The sequence below is a fragment of the Heliangelus exortis genome, chromosome Z, assembly GCF_036169615.1.
Source record: "Heliangelus exortis chromosome Z, bHelExo1.hap1, whole genome shotgun sequence".
Classification (NCBI taxonomy): domain Eukaryota; kingdom Metazoa; phylum Chordata; class Aves; order Apodiformes; family Trochilidae; genus Heliangelus; species Heliangelus exortis.
Window position 1 is genome coordinate 51,276,441 of NC_092454.1, and position 24,583 is coordinate 51,301,023.

The window sequence follows — 24,583 nt, forward strand, 5'->3', positions numbered from 1 at the left end:
GTGAAAGTATTTCATAGCAATCTAACCTTGGAACTGAAAAGTACTGGAATCCAGTAGTAAAAAGGGCAATTTCTTCCCTTCCAGATTCCACTACCACAGAAAAACAAGGGTGGAGCTTACCTATTTACAAATGCTGTCCTGAACCACTCCCAAAGAGAGATGGGAACACCTGCTATTCACCAGCTAGTTTTAAGACAGGTTTGTTGTGTTTGTTTTTTTTTTTTTTTATTTGACTACTTAACCATTGACCTACATATAGTATATTTGGGTAGCTGTCTGTATACTTGGGACAACAGATCTCTTATGTGCACATCAGAAGTTTCTGAGGAAATACAGATACCTATGTAAAAGTTTAGTTGCACATACAGTTGTGCTGCTGTGCAGTGCATAGCCTGTAAGTGACTCCAGATGTGCTGCTTATTTCAGAAATGTATTAGCAAAGTTCAGAAATATTCTAGTATTGTATTTTCCTTTTAAAAAAGCTTGTATCAGTTAAGTGGAAGAACACAACAGTCAGAGCATGTTACCATAAAGAAAGTAATGCAGATATTGATTCTTTTTCTTACTGTATCATAAACTCATCATTTGAAAGCAAGCAAAAATTTCTGGGTTTGCTTAATGTATTATATGCACTTGATAAGCATTCTGTACTTCAAATAAACAAAACAAAACCCCAAAAAAGCTAGCATGTAAAATAGCACATAAAAATAGTCAGGGAACAAGATACACATGAGTGTTTGGGGGAGGCTGAGTCAGCTTTTTCTGCAGACCACCAACGCAGTATTAAAAAGCCAGACTCCCAGGATCTCCCTCTGCCACAGGCAGGACACTGCAGGATGTTTTACAGATCCACTATAGATAAGATTAGCATAGCCAGTATGGATTTAACACTAGAGCCCACACAAACCTAGTGCTTGCACACTCCTCCATGATTAACAAACTAAGCATGGAAACCATGGCAAGAAATAAGCAAACTGTGGTACAGTGCCCCCTTCCAAAAAAAAAAAAAACCAAAAAACAAGACAGCATAAGTTTCCTCATGGAAGAGAGCAAAGGGAAAACAAAACCACACAATACACAAATCATCTGTAAATTTCAAAGTCACGAGGGCAGTTTAGTGCAATATGCAGAATACAGTTTCAGAGAGAAAAGCCAATAATTTATTTGGGGAAGAACACTTGTTACGCTGTATCTCCACACTAGGTCAGGCTGATGTCAAAAAACAGCACTCTGTTCAGCGCAAAAATTTCTGTTTCCCCTTTTCCCCAAACACTTCAGTTCCTGCAACTCCTCACCATGAAAGGGTTGCCTGTAAAGCTCACAGGCAGTCTTCCTTGCTCAAGGGTACAATGACTTGCACTACATCTTTCTAATCCTATTAATGATTAGATTCTAAGGACAAGCACACACAGCCAACCATCCCATGACTTCACAGAATCATTTTGGTTAGAAAAGACCTTTAAGATCATCAGGCCCAACCATTAACCTTTTCAGAGAGAAATAGGGATAAGGAGTCCTTCATTTCTAGAGCATCAAACTAAACCAGGACAATACAAACAGCTAGTAGTAAGAGCAAGAAGCTGAATTATACCTATCAGTGGCTTACTTGAAGTGTTTTTTACCTTAGTTTCCTAAGAGTTTTTATCTTAGTTTTACCTTGGTTTACCTTAGTTTTACCTTAGTTTCCCCAGTTTCCTTGAATTCTGCTCATAATATGTCTGCCCTCTCTATTCCTTTCCCTCACAGAAAGACACAGAAAGTCTTCCCTCTCTTGAAGACACAGGTAAACCAGGCAAGCCTTTGTGGAAGCTGACACAACTGCTCCTTTGCATTACTGATCCCACCTCTTTCCAGCTGCCCAGACTCAACAGCTTGAGGGTATACAAGCACATGGTAACCTGAAGAGCACAAACTCACTTCAATATTACTGGCATTTTTGCTCCTAGCCAACAAGAAGCCTGGGAGAAGCCCTCCTGCTTGAGCTGTCATTTAAGCACTAGTCCAGTATCAGCATGCCAGTGTGGTGCCAGGGCATCTTCCAAAACTGGAAATGTTTCGGGGACAGCATCCTCAGCAGACCACTCACGACACACCCCAAGAAGTCTAATTACTATATTTAAGCCACAATCCTGAAAGTTAACAACATCCCACACTCCTCTGTGGCACTGCAGGTTTCATGGCTGCAAACACCAGCACCTGGCAGGTCCATGTGTCCTCTTAAGCACTGGCACCTCTCCAACATGCCACATGGCTACGTGCAGCTATGGCAGAGCTACAGGCTTGCACAAGTCAAACCACCAGTGGCTCTGTGTTCTGGAGTGCACAATTTCTTGTACACCATTACAGCTCCCTGCTCCTTAAAAACTCTGCAAGCCAGCACTGCTCTGGTATTTCAACCCTAACTCATATGGCCTGCTCTTGTCAGAAAAAAACATGCTCTTTACAGCATTCAGAAAATTACCATGTTTTTTTTTTGTATACACAGTTCCCCACAAATATTCCTTTTACACCTGGACTATACTGGCTTTATTTGAAGAAACAATACAATAATACAATACAATAGTCACACTGACCAGACCTTTAGGATTTATAAACTCTCACAAGGTGGTACAGAACAAAGCAGCATAACAAAACACGAAGGACATACCATTGAGGAAAGTGTCCTGATCGGGAATGAAGAAGGCTCCCGAGCACATTGCTGCCAGGAGTATAAGTTTAATAAGCCAGAATCTGGAAAAGAGTTAAAAAAAACAACATCTGGTTGTAATAGACTTGATTCTTCAACTCAAGTACCACGAAAAATCTCTCCTTAAAGCCCCAGAATTGAAAAAACAGCCTTTGATGACCAATTGCCACTTCAGTTTTCATCTTAGTACGTTATTTCTGACAAAAGCAGTAAAATAATATTTTTTTTTCTGTTTTGGCTTGGGGTTGTTTTTTTTTGCCTATTACTACACCCAACTGGAAAGTAAGCAGGACAAACCTGTAGAGAGAAATTAATACTCACCCATTATGAATGTATGCCCGGCAGCTTTTGCTGCTGTTAATTTTGATGGTGAGCAGGAAGAACAAAAAGAAGAAACAGGCCATTCCAAAACAGACTTTGTACACGGCAGAATATCCCACCAACTTCTCACACATCTCACCAGCCTGAATACCCTTGCACATCTCCTTGTAGAAGGGAATCTGAAAAGCACAACATGGTGCAAGCTGTTAAGACAGGACACAGGGTTCCTTGTAACTAAGCATGCCTACATCTAGGCACCACCAACCTTTCACTGGCTTGACCTAACATCTTTCACTCTTGATACACCACAGCTTGCATTTAAGGGTTCAAGGGACACAAAGAAATGTAAAACACAATGGCAGAGGCTTCTTCAACCCCTTCCAGATGTTTCATGGTATGGGTACACCTACTTTGCCTTCCGCTCTCTTGGCTTACACCATCCTTGCCCCTTACTGCTTATCCTCTCCCCTGGGGACTTCTCTCCCTGTGCTGTACAGCAAAGGACTTTGCTCCAGCAGTCCAAATTACATGACCATGTAATACTGATGGTTTTACAAACTGAAGGGGCATGAACAGGGCTGCAGGGCAGGAAGCTCTGGTTTGTGCCACCCTCAAGGGAAATGCAGACCGGAGCACCACCCAAGCAGCACGGGTGCAGCAAGCCCCCTCCCCTCCATCATAGCCTCAAAAAAGGAGTTGGGTTGGTTGCCCTGATTTTCTTTTAAATTAAAAGAAAGGCAGGAAAATTCCACCTTTCCCTTGACTCATTAAATATTTGCCTTTGAGGCCTTGCTCTCACCGCAAGGGGAAAGTAAACAGCTGCACATTTTGGCTCCAGTTTCACCAGGCTGACATAGTGCTGGGTGCTCAAAATCAGGTCTGTGTGGCCAGGACCTGCTCCTGTGGGGTGCCTCTGTGCAGATAGCCCCTCCGGCAGCCAGGGAGCCTTTCAGCTGTACAGAAATACAGGCATTTAACTAGGAAACCACCATTCATTTCAAAGGAAAAAAAGGGCCTCTCTGTATGGTCACAGCCCTCAGCCAAGGCTGGTGAGGCCAGTCAAGCAACACGTCAAACCCTCTGGAGCTGATAACTGCTACCTGCACAGGTAACTGGAGGAAAGAGAAGGCAACGTATGCCAGCACACAGCAAGCACAAATAAATAACTCAGGCAAAGGAAATAGGAATCAGACTTCAGAAAGCATTCAGACAGGCCAGATTTTGCTTAGGAAAAACTTAACAAAGACTGTGGGCAACCCCATCCTTGAACATTTCCAAGAAATCAGCAAAGATAGAAGCCTCTCATTCCTTCAGCAGGCAGGTCAGTACACAACACCAGGACAGGGAAAAAACAGGACCCAAGAGCAAGCAATCAGGCAGTGTTCCCAGCTGGGTAGAAAGCCATCTGAGATGCAGGAAACAAGGGATAAACACATAAACTGCTGGCTTCAAGCCATTAGGCTCTGAAAGCCTGCTTCCCTCAGCAGTCTGCAACTTGCCAGACCCTGCCAGCAACCCAAAACAGTCAGGAGCTCAACAACCATCCCAGCAGTTTCCCAGAGAGAGCAAATGTTTCAGCAGTCCACAGCAACACTGAGGTGCTGTGCTATAGGTAGCAAACGTAACTACAGGACCAAGCTAACCAGCAGAACCAGCCAAAGATATGAAAAGCAGACCTCAGTGCAGACGCAGGTGTTAAAAAGAACAGATTCAAGCTGGGCCACTCTGAGATGCTCTTTCAGAAGTAACCTGGACATAAGGAGCCACTGCTTAAGTAGCTGGACAGTAAAAGTGAATGAGCCCCAGTTGTGGCTCATTTACATCCAAGAGTTTTTATAGAGCCCATAAGAAATTGTCTGGAGCACCAGCCATGTCTTTACCAGGTCTTTAGAGGCAAAAGTGCCAGCACTCTAAACAAGCAAACGAATTGACTGCAATAATTATGAGACCTATATGACAGGGCAATCCAAGAAGCCACAGAAATGCCAGAGAAAGCAACTGGGCTACCACTTAGAGCTTTCCAGCTCTTTGCTTATAATAACCATCAGACAGCCAAGATTAAAAGATTCATAACATTGATCTAACAATATTTCTGAGAAAATTAGATTTTTTTTTTTATGTGGATGATGCTACTGACCATCTGCAGACAGATTTCATTAAGATCTGCACTTGATACCAAGCAGTATTATGCTTATGGGGCTTACAGAATAAAGCAAAAAAATACCACAGAGCTTGATTAATCGACTAGCTAATTAAAAACACCTCTGTGTAACTGTAAGTGGGAATCTTTAATTACATACGTTTCTGCAGCGATTTTGATCCTACATGTTTTTTGACCCCTTTCTCCATGTAGTGGTAACTTCCTTCCAGATCTGACTAGAGAAAATGGATGGATTCATAAGAACAATAGTTCAGTTTGTGCCTACACAAGCAACAAAGACCTCAGCCATCATGTAGTATGTGCAACACTATGTAGTAGTAAGTGACAGCCACAGAATAGTCCTGTGGCATTGAATGCCCTTTTTGGTGACCTGAGATCCTGAAGGAAAAAAGAAGTATAAAACGATGCTCCTGGAGACCCCAACAGATAATAAGCACAAGCACAATGCTGGGGACAAAAGTCCTGATGTAATGAAATAGTCATGTTTTAAAGAAAGGATGGTCTACTGCTAGGAAGAATTTATCAAGACTTATGTGTCTTTTTCCTCACTGAAAATTAAAAAATAATAATAATTTTGTCTTAATTCTGTATCTCCGAAAGCTGTATCATGTACAGCTGCTGAGTACCTTCCCAGTCTATGTGATTTACAAGTCTTTCCATTTGCTGGGAAGTCTTGCCAGCTGTTAAAAGTCACAGACTTTTATTTGGCAGTTTTGATAGAGTGAAATATCTACATTTATATCTTTAAAGCAACATAAGCTGAATTCCTTGGCCTCTGAGTGGGGGACAAAACATTCCTGCTGCAGAAACTCGGCACCCGCTCTGAGAACACAAATGTCTCAGTTGCTGCGCAAGCAATGATGTTATCACAGAAAAGCTGGTAATTTTCTGAGTGCACTGAAACCTTTTGAGATGATGGCAACCATCTAGAGAAACAGGGATAAACTTCCCTGAACTTGCTTTGCCCTCAGTGGAAACTGATGATGCATGAAATAAATGCAGTGCAAAAAGCAAGCCAACATGACCACTACATGTCCAAGTTCCAGCTGGGTAGTTCTGGGCCACTCTTGAGATTGGGTTTTTCTGCACCCAAACATATGAATGCAGGAGCATGGGAAACAGCATCAGCAGGGGAGTAGGAAGGAAAAAGTGTGTAGAAATGGGCCTGAAGAGCCTAAGGGGGACTGCTTTCATATGGATGCCCCCAGCTCACAGAGGGAGAATGTGGCAAACCAACATTGTTATGGAAACAGAGGAAGCACGGAAGAGACAAGAGCAAAAGATCAGTTGAAACAGCTTGTCCTGAGCAGCTGAGAAATGGAATAGAAGAACCAAAAGCAACCAGACCAAAACACATCTTCCATAGCCATCTTCCATGTATGGCTAAATTCTTACAGGAAATACGCAATTGGCATCTGCACTTAAAAAACTCATTTTTGGTAGCAAATTTGTCTTTAGCATACTGTAACACTATTAAAGATTAAGACATAAACCTAGCTGAGGAAACAAGCCTGAAAGCATGCTCTGCCAGAACATGTAACTACCTAGAACTGAAATGGTTTGATACAATTGAAGTGATTTTACTGGTATTCATTTGTTTTTCTGAAAACATCTTCCTTATTTCTCCTTTCTTTATTTAAGTAGGACATGGATATTTCCAGAGTGAAACCATTAATTTTGAGACAGGTTTGACATTAAAAAATTAATTAAAAAATAAAACAATATTTCATCAGACAATTCTCTCCCTTTTTGTCTCCCAACTATCAAAGCCTGTGAATTGCAGAGTTTTGCTTCAGCGGAACATTACTGAGTAAAGCTGTACCTGTTTCTCAAAAAAATCAGTATAACTGTAAAAAATGGATCAAGGCATAGGAGCACATCAAGTTGGGTTCTGCTTTGTTTCATTTTGGAACAGAATCAAGCTTCTAAACCATATTGTGTAATTGCATATTGGTCTTTCTGCATCAAAGCCTCTCTTCTTTGGTGAGAGCATGAACCAATCAGATGATGGAGAAGTAGTGAAAGCAACAGAGAAAAAACTACCCCCCAAAACACACTTTTAAATTCTTAAGGTTCACCACAAAATATGATGTCCTCAAAATGCTGCTGGTTAGATTAGGAACCAAGGTTTTTAAACTATAACCAAGCCCCCCATAAGCACCAGGTCCTCCCACTGACACATGCTTTTGTCAGCTTTGGAGAGGATGGGGAAGCTGAGTTCCCTGGCATAGTGCCTTATTTTTCCAGTCATGCTGCAGGAAACAGAGCAGGTCCTCAGCCCTGGGCTGGCACCTGCATAGTCTGACACCTTGGGAACTGGAAAACTATCCTAAATGTATTTTAACAGACAGAATGCATTGACATGGGGGAAGATAAGTACTGCAAAATGAATACAAACAGTTTTTTGGAAGTCTCTGTTTAAAGGGCCCATGAGAGATGTACATTTGCTGACGCAAAAAAACACCAAAGGACCCGGTGCTACAATAAATACTTTTAGAACTACTTTAGACCTGAAAATTTAAAGCAAATCAACCAAAAAAACCCTGTCAATTAAGAGATAGAGATTCCTTTCACATAACATCAGCATGAGTATTTTATCTATTAACTGGTAAAGCAGAAACATGGCTCCCTGCCATACTAGGGCTCCATAAAGGACTACATTAAAATTTTAAATTTTATTTTCTTATTTCAATACAAAAACAAAACATCAAATTAGAATTAAAGCTCTCTCTCCTCTAAAGAAAGAAAGGCTGAGGTACTAGAAGCATCATGCAAAGTGTTTGCTTACAGTGTGGCTTCAGGAGCTAGGAGTGCTCCAAGATTCAGCCAGAAGTGAAAGAATCATTAAGTGCCCATCACTTTGAAAACAAAGTCCACCACTGGCAAGCTGAGACTATAGCCTGAATAAATATTTTGAAGGTACACTCTACTACAACCAGACTGAATTAGTGACAGGAGTCTTTGAACTTTTAATAGCCCTGAACTTAATTATTAAATTAGAGAGCAGATAAAAAAAGCCTACTTTAAGATGGTCCATTTCCCATTCAAAGACATCAAATGCTCTAAATTAAGAGGGTGACTGTCTTTCCACTGCACACTAACAGCTACTCCTTGTGCCATTTCTTCCCACACTGAACTTTCGAGACTATGAACTGGAAAAGAAATTTGGCAACACTGAAAAGCATGTTGTTGAAGGCTTCTTGAATCACTTTTCTGTTCAATAAAGAGTGAGTATATTTTGTTAGGGATACAAGCTGCATTAAAACCACACTACTGATGGAAATCAACTTTATGAAATTTGGATATGAACATGTAATTTGTCTCCCACACTTGAGTTCCTGGGGTTATTCACTGCTGCCAAGCTAAGCATCTAGTAAGTCAAAGTAATTCCTGGCAAGCAATTTTAGCATGCACATGTTGAATAGTTTTTCAGTCACAGCTCACAGGCAAGCATTATGCCTGTACTGGGTGCTATTACAGGGCTGTCAGCAATTGCTGGTAGCTGGGGGTAAGAAGGTGACACCAGGATAACTCCAGCAAAGTGATACTAAATGTAAGAAAACTGGGACGGAACATACGAAGAGGGTACATGGGGAAGAAAGAAAGGTCACTGAGAGGAGAGCACAGAAACCTTCAGACTAATCCTGTCAGAACCCTGCTGGTTCATCTGTGTTGCAGGCACAGTGTGCTATCACCTGCTTCTGGATCTGGTATGTTGTGGACAGAAGGGTTTCACAGGCAGCTGAAAGTCAAGTGCAGAAGGTAAGCAGGGCATCAACTTGACCACCAACAGGTTAAACACAGGCACAGCCTACTTGTGCACCCATAAGCACTCCCTCTTGAGATGGTAAACACAAAGCAATAAGATGCCAGCACAAGGGAAGCCTTCTGAACCTCCAGGGCATGAACATTCACAACTTCCATGCAGGCCCTGTGCCGAGTTTGGTAAAAACCCTAATTTTTAAGAATTAAGCAATCCAGCCATTGTTCCCTCTGCTTAAAAGCAGATTTATCTTCTTGTAATCTGTGAAGGTCAAGAGAAGACTTGTGCTACTGAGAGCAACTCGGATGGCTTCAGAAACCAAACCAAAGATGTGGTAAAACAGGTCTAGTGTGTGACTGCAAGTAGTCTGGTGAGCATTTAGCTAAGGAAACTTGAATTGAGACTCCGAAAGAGCCTTCAGTTTTAAAATCTAGTTTTAGCCACAGATGCTTTCATGCTTTTGAACCTTTTTAATTAAAAACATAATTAGAGATGAACAATATCTGCTGTGGTTAGAAGCCACATGAATATGATGACTCAATGCACACTGAGGAAAACCCCTTTAAAGGATCCACAGCACTGTGCATTGCAGTAGTCTGTCACACAACACCAAAATCAGAATTTACATCATAAATGCAACACTTTAAAAGCTATTTTCTAACTCACTGCTGCTGCTACTGAACAAGCTGTGAGATGAACTCAATGCTAGACTAATACGATTTGGTCTACTACATGTTCCCCAACAGCCTCTTGTGACATTAGCCATGCAGCAAACCTGGATGGAGTTCACTTCAGCAGGTTTCTGCACAGCAAAAGAGGAGGAAGACTGCTAGTTCTGTGATCCTTGACACTTCCTGTTGTGAAACACACACTCGGTGGGTGAGCAACAGACAGGAAGAGGCTGAGCACAGCAAATCATCCTGTCTGGGTGTGGAAGTGAATGGGTGGAGGGACTCAGCTGCCTCCTCTGAGGGAGAGCCCCTGTACGTGAAGAGCTGTGGAAGAAGCCCATTTCCTTCCAGGCACAGCAATAAGTTCATCTCTCTTACTTACGTGTGTTTTCATTTCGTTAGCTACTGTTGTTGACATCATGACACAGCAGATGATAGTCACCAGGATGAAGTAAAGTGCATACATGAAGCGGGTGCTGGTTGACTGTTTTATCTTGGGGCAGCATTTGCAGCACAGTGAACAAGCAGCAGTACCACAGCAGCAGGCCAACTGGAAAGTAAGATAAAAAACCAAAGTCATTCCTGTAAAACTCCAGAATTTCTAAAGTCCTCTCCTCCCAGCTGAGCAGCATTTAAGTGGAAGCAGACTGGCTGGTTCATCAAAAGTCACTAGGCTTAAGTACATCAGTTTCTAGCTTCCCCACATTCTACGGATATGAGTGAAGAGGATGAGGAGGAACCACCCCTCATTTCTTCATTCTGTTCTTTGCTATCTTCGTCCAGCTTGTGGTCCTGACACGTTTCACCCAGCAGAACACACATTGCAATAATAAGGCTCTGCTTCTTGCAATACACTCTCCCCTCTCCTTAGTGAAAAAGCAAATCTGCACAAGAAGAGCATAGATTCCAAAACTGTTTATTTTTAACAGACAAAATTATTTTGTTTCTAAGACAAGGTGGAGATTTTGTTTCAAAAAAGCTGCGCAGATCCAATTCACTTCACCAGAACCACACTGTCCTTTATAAGGTGCTATTTCTGGTACACACACAAACAAATTTTTTTTTTTCCCCTATGAAACTTCTTATGATACTGACAATGTCAGGCAAATAAGAAAGGGAAGGGAAAACTCCTTGGGATAGCTTGTGTTGAAGGCTTTATAAACAGACAACAGCTACAAAAAATCCAAACAAACTGAAACTATGAATAAAAAGCTACATTAACAGTTCTAAATACTTTGTGAGGAAGAGAAAGAGACCTGGAAATACTTGGCTTACTGAAAAAAAAAGTAAAAGATAGCTGAGTTTGAAGGACCCAAATGCAATCTTAGTTATTTAAGCAGACTTTGAAAATATGAAAGCTCTGATTCTGTATGTATAATGAAAGGAGAAAAAACATAGCTGAAAAGAAAATAATACCACACTTCAGCTGATACTGTCTCCATTGCTTAAACATTATTAGTGACAGAATTACTTGTGTATTTTAGTTCTTTTCTACCTGTAACTGAGGGTCCATCAAGATAAAAACCAAGAAGCCTAGCAAAAAGCACATAATTGCCTTGTACAACAGGGGAAAGGTAACTGCATAAATCCTGAAAGGGATCTAGCTTGATGCTCACTTCCTCGCCATCAACAGTACCACAAACTTTCAAAGACACTGGATTCACTTTCCCTGCCTTCTGCTTTAAAAAAGTCAGGTCTAGAAGTATAAATATAAGCCTTATTTTTAAACAAAAGGCAGCACTGTCGTTGGCCAGGCCTTTCCTTGCAACAGGCAGCAGCTTTATGTGGCTTCCATGCTTAATCCAGTAGTTGCAACCACAGGAGACTTCTGGACACCAGCGGGCAGCTGGGAACGGGACACCTCACTTCCAGGTCTCCTGCTGCCAACCCAGAGCAACCTGACCCCTCATTTCAAGACTCTCTCTGTGGCTCCTGTATAACAGGAGTGGTGTACTGCCAGTGCCGTGGATTGGAGCACACACACGACACTTTTCCCCACTGTTTTCTCAGATGGGCTAGAGGGACACTCAGAGGACCCCCCCCTGCTATCTAGCAAGCAGCAGTACACAATGGATGGCTTTTACTAGCCCTTGGCATGGGATGCTAAATACTCAAGTGCCACATTTGCATAATCCAGGCAAACTTCACTTACTTCTACATGCTCTCAGGCACCAAATCCCTGCATGTCCCTTTCCTTGCAGGACACTTCCAGCACCAATGACTGCCTGAGCATGAGAAGGGCACTTCATGTGTGTGTTTCCAGACTGGAGTATCAGATACAACTTCACAGAGTCTCATAAACAGACTGGTTGATCAAAGAGAATTCTGAAGATGTGTTTTCAAAAGAATCCCAGCTTATAATTTCCTTGCCACGGCTGCTGTCTGCTGTAACTCCTGAACTCCAGCTCCCTGCCTTCAGCTCTGCAGAAAACAGGTAGCAGACAGGCCCTTGCCTCCCTTGATGACAGTTCTTCAGTTTGTAGAAGACAAAAAAAGGGGACAGTCAAAGCTGGCTCCCACCCTGTCCTCCTCTCAGTTCACCACTGGATCTCACACAGGAGGAGATGGCAGCCTCAGAGCACACAGCTGTTAAAACTGCTGCTGCTGCAAAAAAGAAATCCTCCCCAAAACACACAAAGCTCCAGCTGTGGGGAATAAAGAGAATGGGCTCATGTTGGCATCAAACCTGAAAATTAAAAATACTATGTGCATAAGCACATCATGCAAGTATACTTTCAAAATAGAAGGCAGTGGTGGATGAATAGCAATTCTATTTTTTATATGTGGTGAAATTAAGTTAACTTTTACAGCATCAGCTGCAGGTCCAAGAAATAAGGAAGCTATGGCAAGTTGCTGATTCAGCAAACAAATGGAACTACAGCATTTCAAAACAAAAACATACCAGAAAAGTATAATCCATCCACTTCAGAATTATGGAAAGAAAATAGGTCCTTTCTATCTGTATCAACCAGATCCAAAATATCCACAATGAACTTCAAACATTCCCCATGCTCATCCTAATGTTAAAAACTACAGTACAGAAGCAAAAAGGTATGCAGCCTTGGCATGTGTAAGCAGAGAATTTGTAAGGAGAACACTATTTTCCTAAGCCAGGTGCTAGAAAGTTCTGCCAGCAAAATTTCATCTACATCCAGCAATATGTCTGTCCTGAATCCCCGGAGCTGCTATTTAAAGCAACAAATACTTAAACAGAATATACAACTCATTTATTGTGTTGTTCCACGTTACTTAGAATTTAATCATAGTGTCTAATACTAAGGACATATGCTATAAATTCAAGTTATTTGTGAAAAACACCAATGTCTTTTTCAGATACACTCTTCTAAGCACTCTGAATAGCTGTGGAAACCACATAAAGTTGGTTAGGTTATTCAGCCACAGCCTCAAATTTGGTGTGGGTTTTGGTTGGTTTGTCTTTTATTGGGGTTTTTTTTTGAGGGGGATGTGCTCTTTTTTAAACTCTAGTTATGACTAACCACATTCCAGAATAGCCCACTATGAAATCAATGTTATATAAAAATAAATTAAAACAGTCTGTCTCAAAGACTAAGACACTTGCCACAACATACTGACCCAAGAGGTTTCAAAGATGATATCTGGGTGACAGACTTCAAAGCTCACCTCTACAGTGAGTTTTCTGTTAAATGGTTGCAGTCAATGTGCAGCCAAACTACAAACTCACTCTCATATTGTGTACTTCACCAGTGGGCATGGCCCAACTGGCCTTGCCTCTCCCTTTTGACCTCAGTGAGTGTCTGCCCGGGAGCACAGGACCCACTGGTGCAGATCTGTGAACTGTCAAAAAGTTCTTCCACGTGAAAAAAATTGTGTGAAAAGAAGCAAGTAATGTCACACATCTCTTGCAGATTTAGCTTGTCATCAAACAAAAGCTCATCAAAAGGACAGGTTCTGCAGAAGGAAGGTGTTGTGTGGTTTTTCAAGACAGAGAGGACCCAGACAACTTAAGGTCTGCAATTGATGCCAGCAGGCAAGTCTTCAAAGTCCAGGTCTGTATCTAGAGAGCTCCTTCAAAATCCTGTGATCCTCTGAGGTCCTGGGCGTCCAAGAGCCCAGTGGAATGGCATCCCAAAACCAGGCTGCTCTGGCAGGACTGCGTCATGCTGCAGGAGGTCCTGGATTCAAGTCTTCCTCATACAAACGCTCCCGTAAGTGAGAGAGCAAGTACAGCCACCCTGGCTCCCTCACTGGGTGAACACCACAGCCTGACAGCAATTAAAAGAGCTACACAAATACTAGTGTTTCTCACAAATACTCACTATCAGCCATCCCCCTCCTGGTAACCCACTGAGATGCCACCAGTCCCCAGCACAGACTGCCCGCCTGCTCTGCCCAGTGCCACTCTTTCAAAGCTGGAGAAAGAGGGTGCAGTGCCAGCTTGCCTGAGATCCAGAAACTGAGATCCAGAAACTTGAAAACCTAGTGTGCTTGAAACCAGACTGAGCTGCGAGTTGAGCTGCCCGGATGGTGTCTGACTTGACCAGTTTCACAATGGCAGCTGCAGATGGTCGCATGGAAAGTTTTTCTGTTAAAAAATATTTTAAGCAGTTTCACTGACATTTCTTCTGGTAGCCAGGCTGGCTGAACAGCCACTGGCTCACCCAGCATTTCTCCTCCTCTGGCCCTTCACTGACTCCTTCCAGCCCTGGCATCAGCACCTCAGGAGCCCTGATAGTTGTTCCTGCTGCTGGGGGTGACCAAACAAAACAATCTACAGGGAAAAAACCAAACAAACCAAACAAAACCAAAATCAAAAACAAAAAACAAGAAAAAAGGGGGTGAAAAAGTACACATCAGCTGCCGATTTATCAATGCAATGGCAGAAAATTTTACCACATTAAGTGAGGCCACTCTGCATGGACAGGAAGGGAGAGCAGAACTAAATGCCTCACAGCAGCCCTACATGCTGCTTTGAGCCTCTCTGAACAGAGACACCAACCACCTTGTTTAAGTGCAAGAAGTTCCTGCCAATGCAAAGGAACTGTAATTTTTACATTTACACAGTGAGAGGAAGCAAGCAGACAATGCACCAGCCCTAGTCTGTGGAACCCACTTCTTCAAGTACAGGCAGGCTTGGAATTACTTGCACACTCCCATCTTATGCCACTCTGGGGAGTACCTATGGCTAACAAGAGTTAGACAGGTTAACAAAACAGGTTCAAAGCAGGCTTACCAACTTGTGCATGAGGTATCAGCTCCTGACAGTGAATACTCCACCAATATACACTTCACATCTGCCATGCACCGAAGTCTTTATTTTTACAAGCTGGGATCCAATCTAATAAATCAGTGGAATGAAGTATGATGGTAATCCTAAGCACGCACATAACTATTTACACACAAGACTGAGAAGTAAAGTGAATGTGTCCAGCTTATAGTTTTTGCAGAGACAGTGACATTTTTAGAAAGCATTTTCCACAGATGTTTCCAAAAAAAGATCTCAAAGGTCTTAGAAAACCTTTTTCATAGCCATTAAAACAAAGCAAGGAGATTCAGGATCACTTCCCAAAATAGCCTATGGTATTTTTAAAATACACAAACCTTAGGGAAGCATCAAGCTTACCCAACTGAAGCACTAGTTTAAAGAAATAAAAGGAGCAGTTTAAAAAAGAGACATAAGCAATAATTTAAGGGAATCTAATGGAAATTTACTAGCTAACCAACATAGAGAGAGGTAAAAGAATACATGTGTGGCAATCATAGTAGAATGTAGTTGCTACAAAGGATATGTGCACAGCAATGGTATATGCCATTGTGGAATGTAGTTGCTGGGGAAAACTTATCTCTGAGAACAGGCTATAGGATATCTCAAGGCAGCTGAAGTCTGCCTAAGTGCCAAAACCGGGCAAAACTAGTTCTAGAGTTTCAGACCACCAGATGAAGAATGCTGCAGGTCATCCAAATGACACAGTCACGAAGAAGATGATAAAGAAACAACCACCAAGACCACCTGAACACTGTCATGAGCATGCAGAAACAGGTGGCAACCTATGTCAATGAGTTCTCAGAAAAGTTAATAATATGTTAATAATTTCCTGGAAATTGTATGCATATCTCACTTGTACGTAACCACCTAATATGGGCACAGACATTAGGAGGAGCAATCCCCTGTGTGCCCAGCACTGCAATAAAGAATACCTGCTTAACAGTCTCCCAGGCTATTGAATCTTGATTCTACTTCTCACAGCATCACAACAGAACACTCTTCCTTTTGGAAGACTTCTGCAGAAATGGTAAAAATCAAGGGGAAGAGCAGAATGTTAAAGAAAAAGTGTACCCTTAAATGAAATTCAGACTTTGAAGTGTTTCATCTCTTCCCTCCTGCCTGGCTGCAGTGTCCAGGGAGACTGCATACCTTCTGGCCTGTCCAGGGAGCACAGGAATGTGCCTTGCTGAACCTTCTTTTCATGGAGGCCTACAGTAGCTTAGTTTTTCATGCACTGTTTGATTGCATGACTACTAGCATTATCTGGGCCAGAAGATTCACAAATAAAGCAGTCACTGAGCTGTTAACAGCAGCATTTACCCAAACCACCCTAACACCTACTCTCACAGCTACAGGCAGCATCTAAGCAGGCTGGAAGAGGAAAGCAACCAGCTCTGCATGAATAATGTCTTCAAGCAACTGCACACCTGCCCTGGGACTTTAATTTTTTGTAAAGAACACTTAGGAAGCCAACCATTCTGTTAGTGCACTGGTTTATGAAAACAGATACCTGGTGCCAGGGGTCCCAAGAGTTAGGAGCTGTGCTCAGACTTTTATTGAAAACCTCCACTGTTACACATACACATAGTGCAAATGTTTCTTCAGCTGGTGACATAACTAGACAGTCATTTGTCCCTGAAAAGTAACTCTGAGGAGAGGCTGAAGGAACCAGAACAGTTTAGTTTGGAGAAGAAGAGGCTGTAGGGGGACCTGATTGCTCTCTACAACTACCTGAAAGGAGGTTTTAAGTGAGGTGGGTTGACCTCTTCTTCCAAGTAAATAACAATAGGAATAGAGGAAGTGGTCAAAAGTTGCACTAGGACAGGTTTAGACTAAATAGTAGGAGGAATTTCTTTACTGAAAGACTAGTCAGGCACAGGAATGGGCATGGGAACAGGCTGCCCAGGGACAAGGTGAAGTCACCATCCCTGGAGATTTGGAGAAATCATGTGGCACTTCAGGACATACTCTTGTTGAAATGGTGTTTTGGGGTTTTTTTCTTAAGTTTACAGTGGGACTCTGTGAACTCAGAGGTCTTTTCCAACCCTGAACATTCTGCAAACTAAATTCACGTGAGATTTTATTTTGTCCTTCGTCTGACTTAAGTAGCTTTTCACTTTTTCTTCAATATTCAGACACACCACATGGCTTAAGCCAAAAGGTTTTGTGACCAGCATACCATTTAATCAACTCACGACCTATTTTTAGGAGCACACCTCATACTGCAAACTGCAAAATTAAAACAAACTTCAGAGGAAAGTCACATCAGCCTAGGCACCGCCTGAGCACTGCTCTTCAGTGAGGGTTTCCTATCCAGAGCTGAGTTTCCGAAGCAGTAGCTGAGTAGTCAAAGTTTCAGCTATGCCCTGAACCACAGGGCAGAACCAGCATTGCAGCATCAAGCAGCTCAAAGCCTGGGTGAGGAAGCAGTGTTGAGGAGAGCTGCATCAAGAGGTAAAATGCAGCCAGGTGCTGGCAGGGCTAAAATTAAGCTGAATTGAGGGTGATTAACTTCTGCCTCCACCCTGAGACATGATGACTCATCTCAGCATTAGAAAATAATGTCACTGCAAAACATCTAAATTAAAGACTGCCCAACTGCACTTCCCCTGATGATTTTGGAAAAACCACAACAATTGTTTTGTCTGACCTGAGACACTGTGTGTGTCACATTACCCAGCAGTCTAGCTTTTTTCCATTAGCACAGGTCATCTGCATTTGACAGCAGTACAGGCTGTTTCTCTGGTCACATCTGTCATTAAAACTTACAACCCCCTCCACCTACATGTTCTACAGTTCCCAGGCTCTGGTTCTTGGTGAAGTTTTCTTCACTAGCTTTTAATGACTGGGTCTTTTTACCCTGGGCAGCATAAATGGAACCCAAACCATTTATCCTCAGTCTCCTTTGAAGGCTTTATGACTATTTTTTTTCCCCAACAACCTAGTTTTTTTTTTTCTTTCCCATATACCCTCAAATTTACCCAGCCCCTTCTACAAAGTCATAGCAACAGCACCAGCCCAGCAAGTCACCTCACTTGTCTCCCTTCCCTCCAGACAGATGAAGAGAGGGTGAAGCTGCCCCACAGCACCCAACACTGAGGGAGCAGCCTGCCCTCCATGCACACCTTGTGCAGACAACCAGCCAGCTGGCTGTATTTAAAAAGGTGTATTTTATTTGCACTGGGGCCATGCTACCTGGGCTACATCACCTTCAACAGGATTCCAGTCTTTCCATCATGCCTATCTGCTTTAAGAAGTGATTTTAAATGTACTCTTAGGCCTCAGGAACTGATTCAGAAGCTTCTTTGCATTGATCTCTTGATGATCTTCACTGACAGCAACTTTCCACTGAGTGACAGGTTCATTGACCCTTTCCTATAACTCTGTTTTGCATATTTTGTATTCTTTTATCTGCAGATTGTTCCAGCCATGCTGCAGCCACTTTGTAGCTCCTAGCAGAGGAGGTCCTGTGAGAACAACTGGAAGATGAAAGACAAGTCAGCAACTGCAAAATGTGAAAATTTGAGGCCATTGCTTTACACAGTGTGCAGATTTTCTCCAGGTTAGCTCTGATGTTCAAGACCAGGACTCTAAAGGAAGAATGGCATACACAGATGCAATAAGGTGTATGGCAAGATACAAAGAACCAAGTGCAGTTCAGTATCTTGAACAGTATTCCTGAGCCACTGTTTTGCCAGTGACTGTAACATAAAAAGCCAAGGTAAAAACCCATGAGAGAGGTTTCTTCAGACATTAAGAATGGTTCACATTAAGCTGTAGTGGAAGAAATGACAGGTCAGGATATTTTGGATCAGTACTAGAGCACAGAAAGAAGTGCAAAGGTTTCCTTTTCCAGACTGGGAACATTTATGTGTTTAAATATTTGGGAATAAGCCATTTGTAACTGCTGGAAGTTTCCATCACTAAACTGCAAACATCAGTCCCAGTGTAGCTATCACTAATGAGATTGCTAGTGTTACAACTCCCTTCAAAAGAAACCTGGAGCCACTTTCCCACAGCCTTTGTCATGAGTATATGCTTCAGTCCCTGCAGCTCTGGCTGGCTTGGTCCCTTTGCAGCATCATACAGTAGCTCATTTGATGCTGAAGACTATCTCTTGGGTGACCAATGCATGGGTCAAATTCAGACATTAAAATGGCTGCTCACAGCCTAAAAATCTAGGAGGCCAGGCACTTAACATGTCAAAACATATTACAGCCCCACACAGTTCAGAAAGAAAACATCATTAAGTCGGGTATGAGAAGGACCTTGTAAGCAACCCAAGGTTCAGGTATTTTCACATGGCTAACTTGAGAACACCATCCAGCCTCAACCTGTGTTTGGGGTGACACCATTTGCCAGCTCCAGAAGAGACCTTCTGCATATATGGTAGCCACACCTCAGTTTCATTCAAATTGCTCCTCTGAACCAAGCATACATTGCACCTTCAACAGAGAGTGCATCCATTGTAATTAAAGTCTCAGTAACACAAAAAAACCTTCCATGGAATACCTGTACTTAAAAAAATTTACCTAACAATAACATAACTTGCAAAAATTACCATAAGAGCAGTAGCAGGATTTATATCCTTCTGCAGAAAATATTCCCTTGCCCTTAAAAGTGAAGGTCCTGCTCTTATACTGCCTTCACTCCACAGATGTAGAGTCATGGGTATTTAGGCTGCTTCTTTAAAACCAACACACAATTAATTGGTGGAACATGTGAGGAAAAGGCTGAAAGTAAATTAGGCAACAGTGGAAAATGAAGCAGTAATGAGAAAGACTACCTTTCTCATTCTGCCTGGAATGAGAAAAACTATCTTCTGCTTCTTATGCAGTGCCAGGGAAATGATTCCAAACTAGCAAGGTGAGTGTCAAATGATATAACACTCACAGGATCTCATTGTCTTCTGGTGGCTTGAATCCAGCAGCAAATTTTATCCTGCTTCCACAGCAGATGATATTACTTCTGGACTCAAAGATACTACTTTGTTACAAGTTCATAGATTAATAGATTTATATAATTTCTTTTAAAATTGGGAAAAGGTTTAGCAGAGAAACGTAATTCCTCAACCCTGAGCAAGAAAAAGGCTGCAACACAAGTTCAGTATTTATAGAAAGAGAATCAATGTAAGATACCAATCTCAAGGGACAAAGACAGAAAAACAGGCTTTGGTGATTCAGTTGTTCAGGTAACAATGTTTTAAAGAAACCTATGTTTCTGCAAACTGGGAATGAAGTCCCTTCCCTACTCTGTTTTTTCCTAACTGTGTTTAGCTACAATACCCCACGGCAGGCCTCAGACAGCTATTTTCATCTACCACCACAATGAACAGGGGTGCTGGTGGCATAGAAAGGCAGCAGTGAGAAGGGGAATGTACCACTGCTGGATTTCTCTCTTTTGAACTGGCTGGCTGAGGTTAAACAGAATAAACCAACCCCTTCTCACACCAGGAAGCCTATATGCATTAGGAGAGACATATTTTGGGGGAGCACCAGACGGAGTGGAGCCAGGAATGCCACCAGCACCATCACACCATGCACACACCCCAGCAACACCCCAGCATCCTCAGAAGGCACAAACCTGCATGAGGACAAGAGTCACACCTTTCACCATGTAGTGAAAAGAGAAGACCACGAGGACAGAACTTGCAAGCCCTCCTCTCAACTTGCAGAGGCAAACAGGCAGTGCCAGAGAGGCAAGCACGCCTGGAGTACACAGGAGCTCCCTTCCCTTGCCCCAGCAGAAGTGAGCACCAGAAGTCATAAGACTAGCAGAGGCCAATCTTTTAAATAAAACATTTATCGTTTCTTTAAGCCGCTCACTCCTCAGAATAAATAGAGGGCTGGGTGTAAAAGGAAAACCTGATACCCTGACTTGCTGCACATCTTAAACTGCATTTACTACACGATATGATTTAAGTACAGAACAGTATTAAAGATAGCACTCAAGATTTAACAGATCTATAAAAATAAGCTTAAATAGCCACCAGTTCTAACTGAAAAATTTGTCTTCTTGAGCAACTAAGCTACAACATCCTGCTCCCCCCAAACTAATGCTATCTAAATCCCATTTATTTAACTCTGGAAAAAAAACAAACATATTCATTGTAATAAAGATTATCTGCAACAGCTGCTTTTCTTAACCATGATCTCAACTCTGTTCTCACGAGAATAACTACCAAAGAAAAGCCAAATGTAAAATCCTGTTTCCTGTCAATTTAAGCACATGTTTTTATGTAATCAAAAGCATTGTGGAAGCCCAAGCCAAACTGTATTCTCACTCATTTTTGAAATAGGTGTACCAATGAAACACCAGGAAAAGAAGAAACATTTAGCAAGTTTATCAGAGCTCAGAAGCCTAAAAATCACAATTCTTTTCAAAACAAAGTGGCATATTGCCCAATAAAAAACAACTGCAGAAATTAAAGTTCATAAATGGCCAAGTTCCTTGAAAGCAAGTTCACTGGGTCTACTTGGCAAGGATACAAGCCACACAGTAATGTTAGTTAGGATTATTTAAAATAATTTTTGAGTGAAAAATCAGCATAACCAAATTACTCTGAAGTTTGGTGGTCTGCTGATGTGTCCTTTAACAATAGGAATCTTGTCTGCAAAACACAGATGTGTTTATTGTGACAGGAACCATCAACTAGATTTTTAGCACAGTTTGACCCAAACCCAATGTACTGATAACTCAGCATCTGCTCCACACCAGGAAAATTTGTTGGAATTACAAACGGATAAATATCAGATAGTCAAGTGATGTTAACTGACAACAAAACTTTGGTATCACCTACACACATCTGCACATGATAACTGCACTTTCACAGACCAGAAGGACAATACCAGAGTTCTCAACCATTTCTAGGGAAGCAGATCCACAGCAGCAGATATGATATACACAGGGAAAAAATAAATCATACCAAAAAAAACCCAAAACCAAAAACCAAAACCAAACAAAAAACCCAAGCAAAACCCAACACCAATTAAACTATTATATTTTAGTGAAAAAGGAGGGTCCGAACGTTAGTGTTGTTTTTCAGGACTCATGTAACATTCCACCTTTCCTCAAGCACATCATCTCTTTTTCTGTAGACAAGGTTAACTTAATCTTTGGAGGGATATTTAAGGCGATGCTAAATTCCTTCTTGAATTTTCAGCTTTATTAACAGTACCCATAAAATGCCTAAGGAAGATGGGCTGAGAGGGAAAAAAAGAACATCTATGCCTATCATTTTTTCTTGCTTACTACTTATGTTAAACAAATATCCCCTCATGGAGGTTGGAACAAATGAAATCACAAAGGCAAAGAAAAGTTTTCCATTTCAAAAAGTTACATTGCATGCTATGGAAACATAGTTTACACCATTTGTCATCTTAGCCTATAAAAAGGTTATCCACACCAAGTCTGCTGGTATAACTCCAGCAATATGCCATATTTAGCACAGATAAGTCTTACATCAAAAATAGTGCTTAAGCCAGCAGAATAGGTCTCCCCAGGGTACTGCATAATTTTAGCATTATGACTGCAACCCCTTCAGGGCTTTTGCTTTGGCTACAACATCACTAAGGATGATGTGACGAATAACTGAACTAAGGAGTTCAGTTTATTTACAGACTCCAAAATGACACATCAGTGTCAATAAAACATTACTGTCAGAAATTACTACATGGGGTAGACACAATGGCTTTAAGAATGTCTCAAAGTTCAGTCATGCTAAAGCCATGCCATTCATCACATAAATCCCAAAACCGTTTCTTCCTCCTCTTTGGTACTATTACATCTTCAGAGGCTACACCAAAGGGAAAAAAAAAAAAAAAAAAAAAAAAAAAAAGCAATGCAAATGCAAAGAACCATGAACCACTGCAGTTACAGCACCTTCTAACAGCATTTGCTGAGCTGCTCTGCAACTTGTTTCACACACCGCAAAAACGCACATGAAGCAGCAGTCAGGGAGCACCCCTGATTTAGGAGGCGTATTACCAAACGCAGCTCCTGCTGTCCCGCATGACAACCCAGGGCTGCTAGGGGAGGCACTGGGGAGCTTGCAGAAGACAGACATGTGGAGGCATGCTCAGTTATCCTTCTAGCCCACTGAAGGCTGAAAGAACCACAGCTGGAAGACCAAATCTAGATTTCAACCTTCAGGAAAGATCTTAGATTTTCCCCAGGTGGTTCACAGAAAAGAAAAAGAACAACCAGATGCTGAAGGTGGGCAGAGTGACCAGTGAAGAAATACCAATAGGATTATGACTATAACGTGTTTAAATATAGAAAAACAACAGCAACGAGCTCACTGGCTAGTCTGCTGCATGCAGGACAAGTAGTAACAGGTTGATATGACAGAAGTGAAGATTTTGGAAAGCAAAGCACCAAGAAAGTGCATAGGGGAGATGCAGTCTAACACCGGGCTAGAGGCACAACTGTTAGGAACAGAAGTCCTTCCCTTGAGTGCAGCTAAGGAGGAGATCTGGACAGGGCCCTCTCCTCGAGGGAGACAAACATCGTCCTTCACCCACCAGAACGGATTCTATCAAGACAACCGGTGCACCGCGGTAAGATGCAGAAAGCCGACCCATCATCCCGTGGATGCTGAAGGGCACAGCTCCTGCACCACCGTCCTTCAACACTTGCTCTCATCTCTCTCCGCTTGCACCTGCACCTGCTGAATCCTTCCACCAGTCAGATTTAAAGGAGTCTGTGAAAGGGTCTCAGGAGCGTCAGGCAGCCAAAGGGACGCTGAAACCATTCCACTTATTACAGCACGGGTCCCGTCTTCCCGGCACCAGCGGCAGCTCCCCTGCCAGCCCTTCTGGAATGTCTTCCGGCAGTGCAGGTCTTTAGGAGGGTTCCTCTCGGTGCCCACCCTGCGCCCCGCGGCCCCGCCGAGCAGACATCCGCCTCTGCCACCCCCCACTCCCCGGGCAGCCCCCCTGAAACACGACGGAGATTCGACCCGGGCTTTACGGGCACGCAGAGGGCGGCTCCCCCTCTGCCAGCGCTGCTCCTGCTGCTGCTGCTTTGACGCCCGGATGGCCCTGGGAAGGCCGGCTCGCCGCGGGTTGGCCGGGCAGACCGCGAAGCTGCAGCCGAGGGGCAGCGGAGAGATGCGGTCCCCGGCGCGGCGCGGCCCGCACCCCCGCGGCAGGACTGTCACTCACCACACCGGCCCGCCGGGCGCTCCCCCAGAGCCCCGTTCCCGGTGACAACCGTCGGAGCCCCCCACGGGCCCTAAAGCGCCGTCCCCCCCGCTGTAGGGGAGGCTTGCGGAGCCCCCAGCCGCGCACACCTGCCGGCCTCCCCGCTACTCTCAGCCCCTACCTGGCCAGCGCAGCAGGGCGCGGACATTCCGGCGGCGCGGCGGGGCCTGGCTCCCCCTCTGCCCCCTTCCTCATGAGGGAGAGTGCAGGGCCGGGCAGCGCAGGGCTGGGCGGGCAGCTCTTCGGACGCCCCCGCCGCGGGCGGAGCGGTCCCGCCTCGGCCCGGCCCCGCCGAGTGGCTTCCGCTGTCGTCAGCCCCAATGCGGGGGGGGGTCGCGTAGCGCGGCCGGGGGTGCGGCTCACGCCTTCCCGCCAGCCCGAGGGAGGGGACACCTTCCCAACCTGGAGACCCGCCACCGCCGGTGGGCAGAGCCCCAGCCCTCCCTGCTTCTTCCCCGGGAGCTGCACCTCCGCCACAGGCGCCAGCGCGTTTGTCTTGCGCGGCAGTGGGTGCAGCACGTTTGAATTTAATC

General features: G+C 43.3%; 1 protein-coding gene across 2 annotated transcripts in view; it reads right to left on the minus strand.

The window, feature by feature from the left end:
• Nucleotides 1–24,583, minus strand: part of SERINC5 (serine incorporator 5) — a 45,387-nt gene extending 20,804 nt beyond the window's left edge. Inside the window, exons 1-4 of one of the 2 annotated variants that reach the window (XM_071731603.1) lie at nucleotides 24,172–24,583; nucleotides 9,985–10,152; nucleotides 3,008–3,186; nucleotides 2,648–2,730 (exon numbers count right to left, since the gene is read on the minus strand). In XM_071731603.1, the coding sequence (XP_071587704.1) occupies nucleotides 2,648–2,730; nucleotides 3,008–3,186; nucleotides 9,985–10,152; nucleotides 24,172–24,198 (457 nt within the window). In that variant the 5' untranslated portion in view covers nucleotides 24,199–24,583. Of the gene's footprint in view, nucleotides 1–2,647; nucleotides 2,731–3,007; nucleotides 3,187–4,248; nucleotides 4,394–9,984; nucleotides 10,153–24,171 lie in introns of those variants that run through there. The other variant, XM_071731601.1, reaches the window with a different exon arrangement.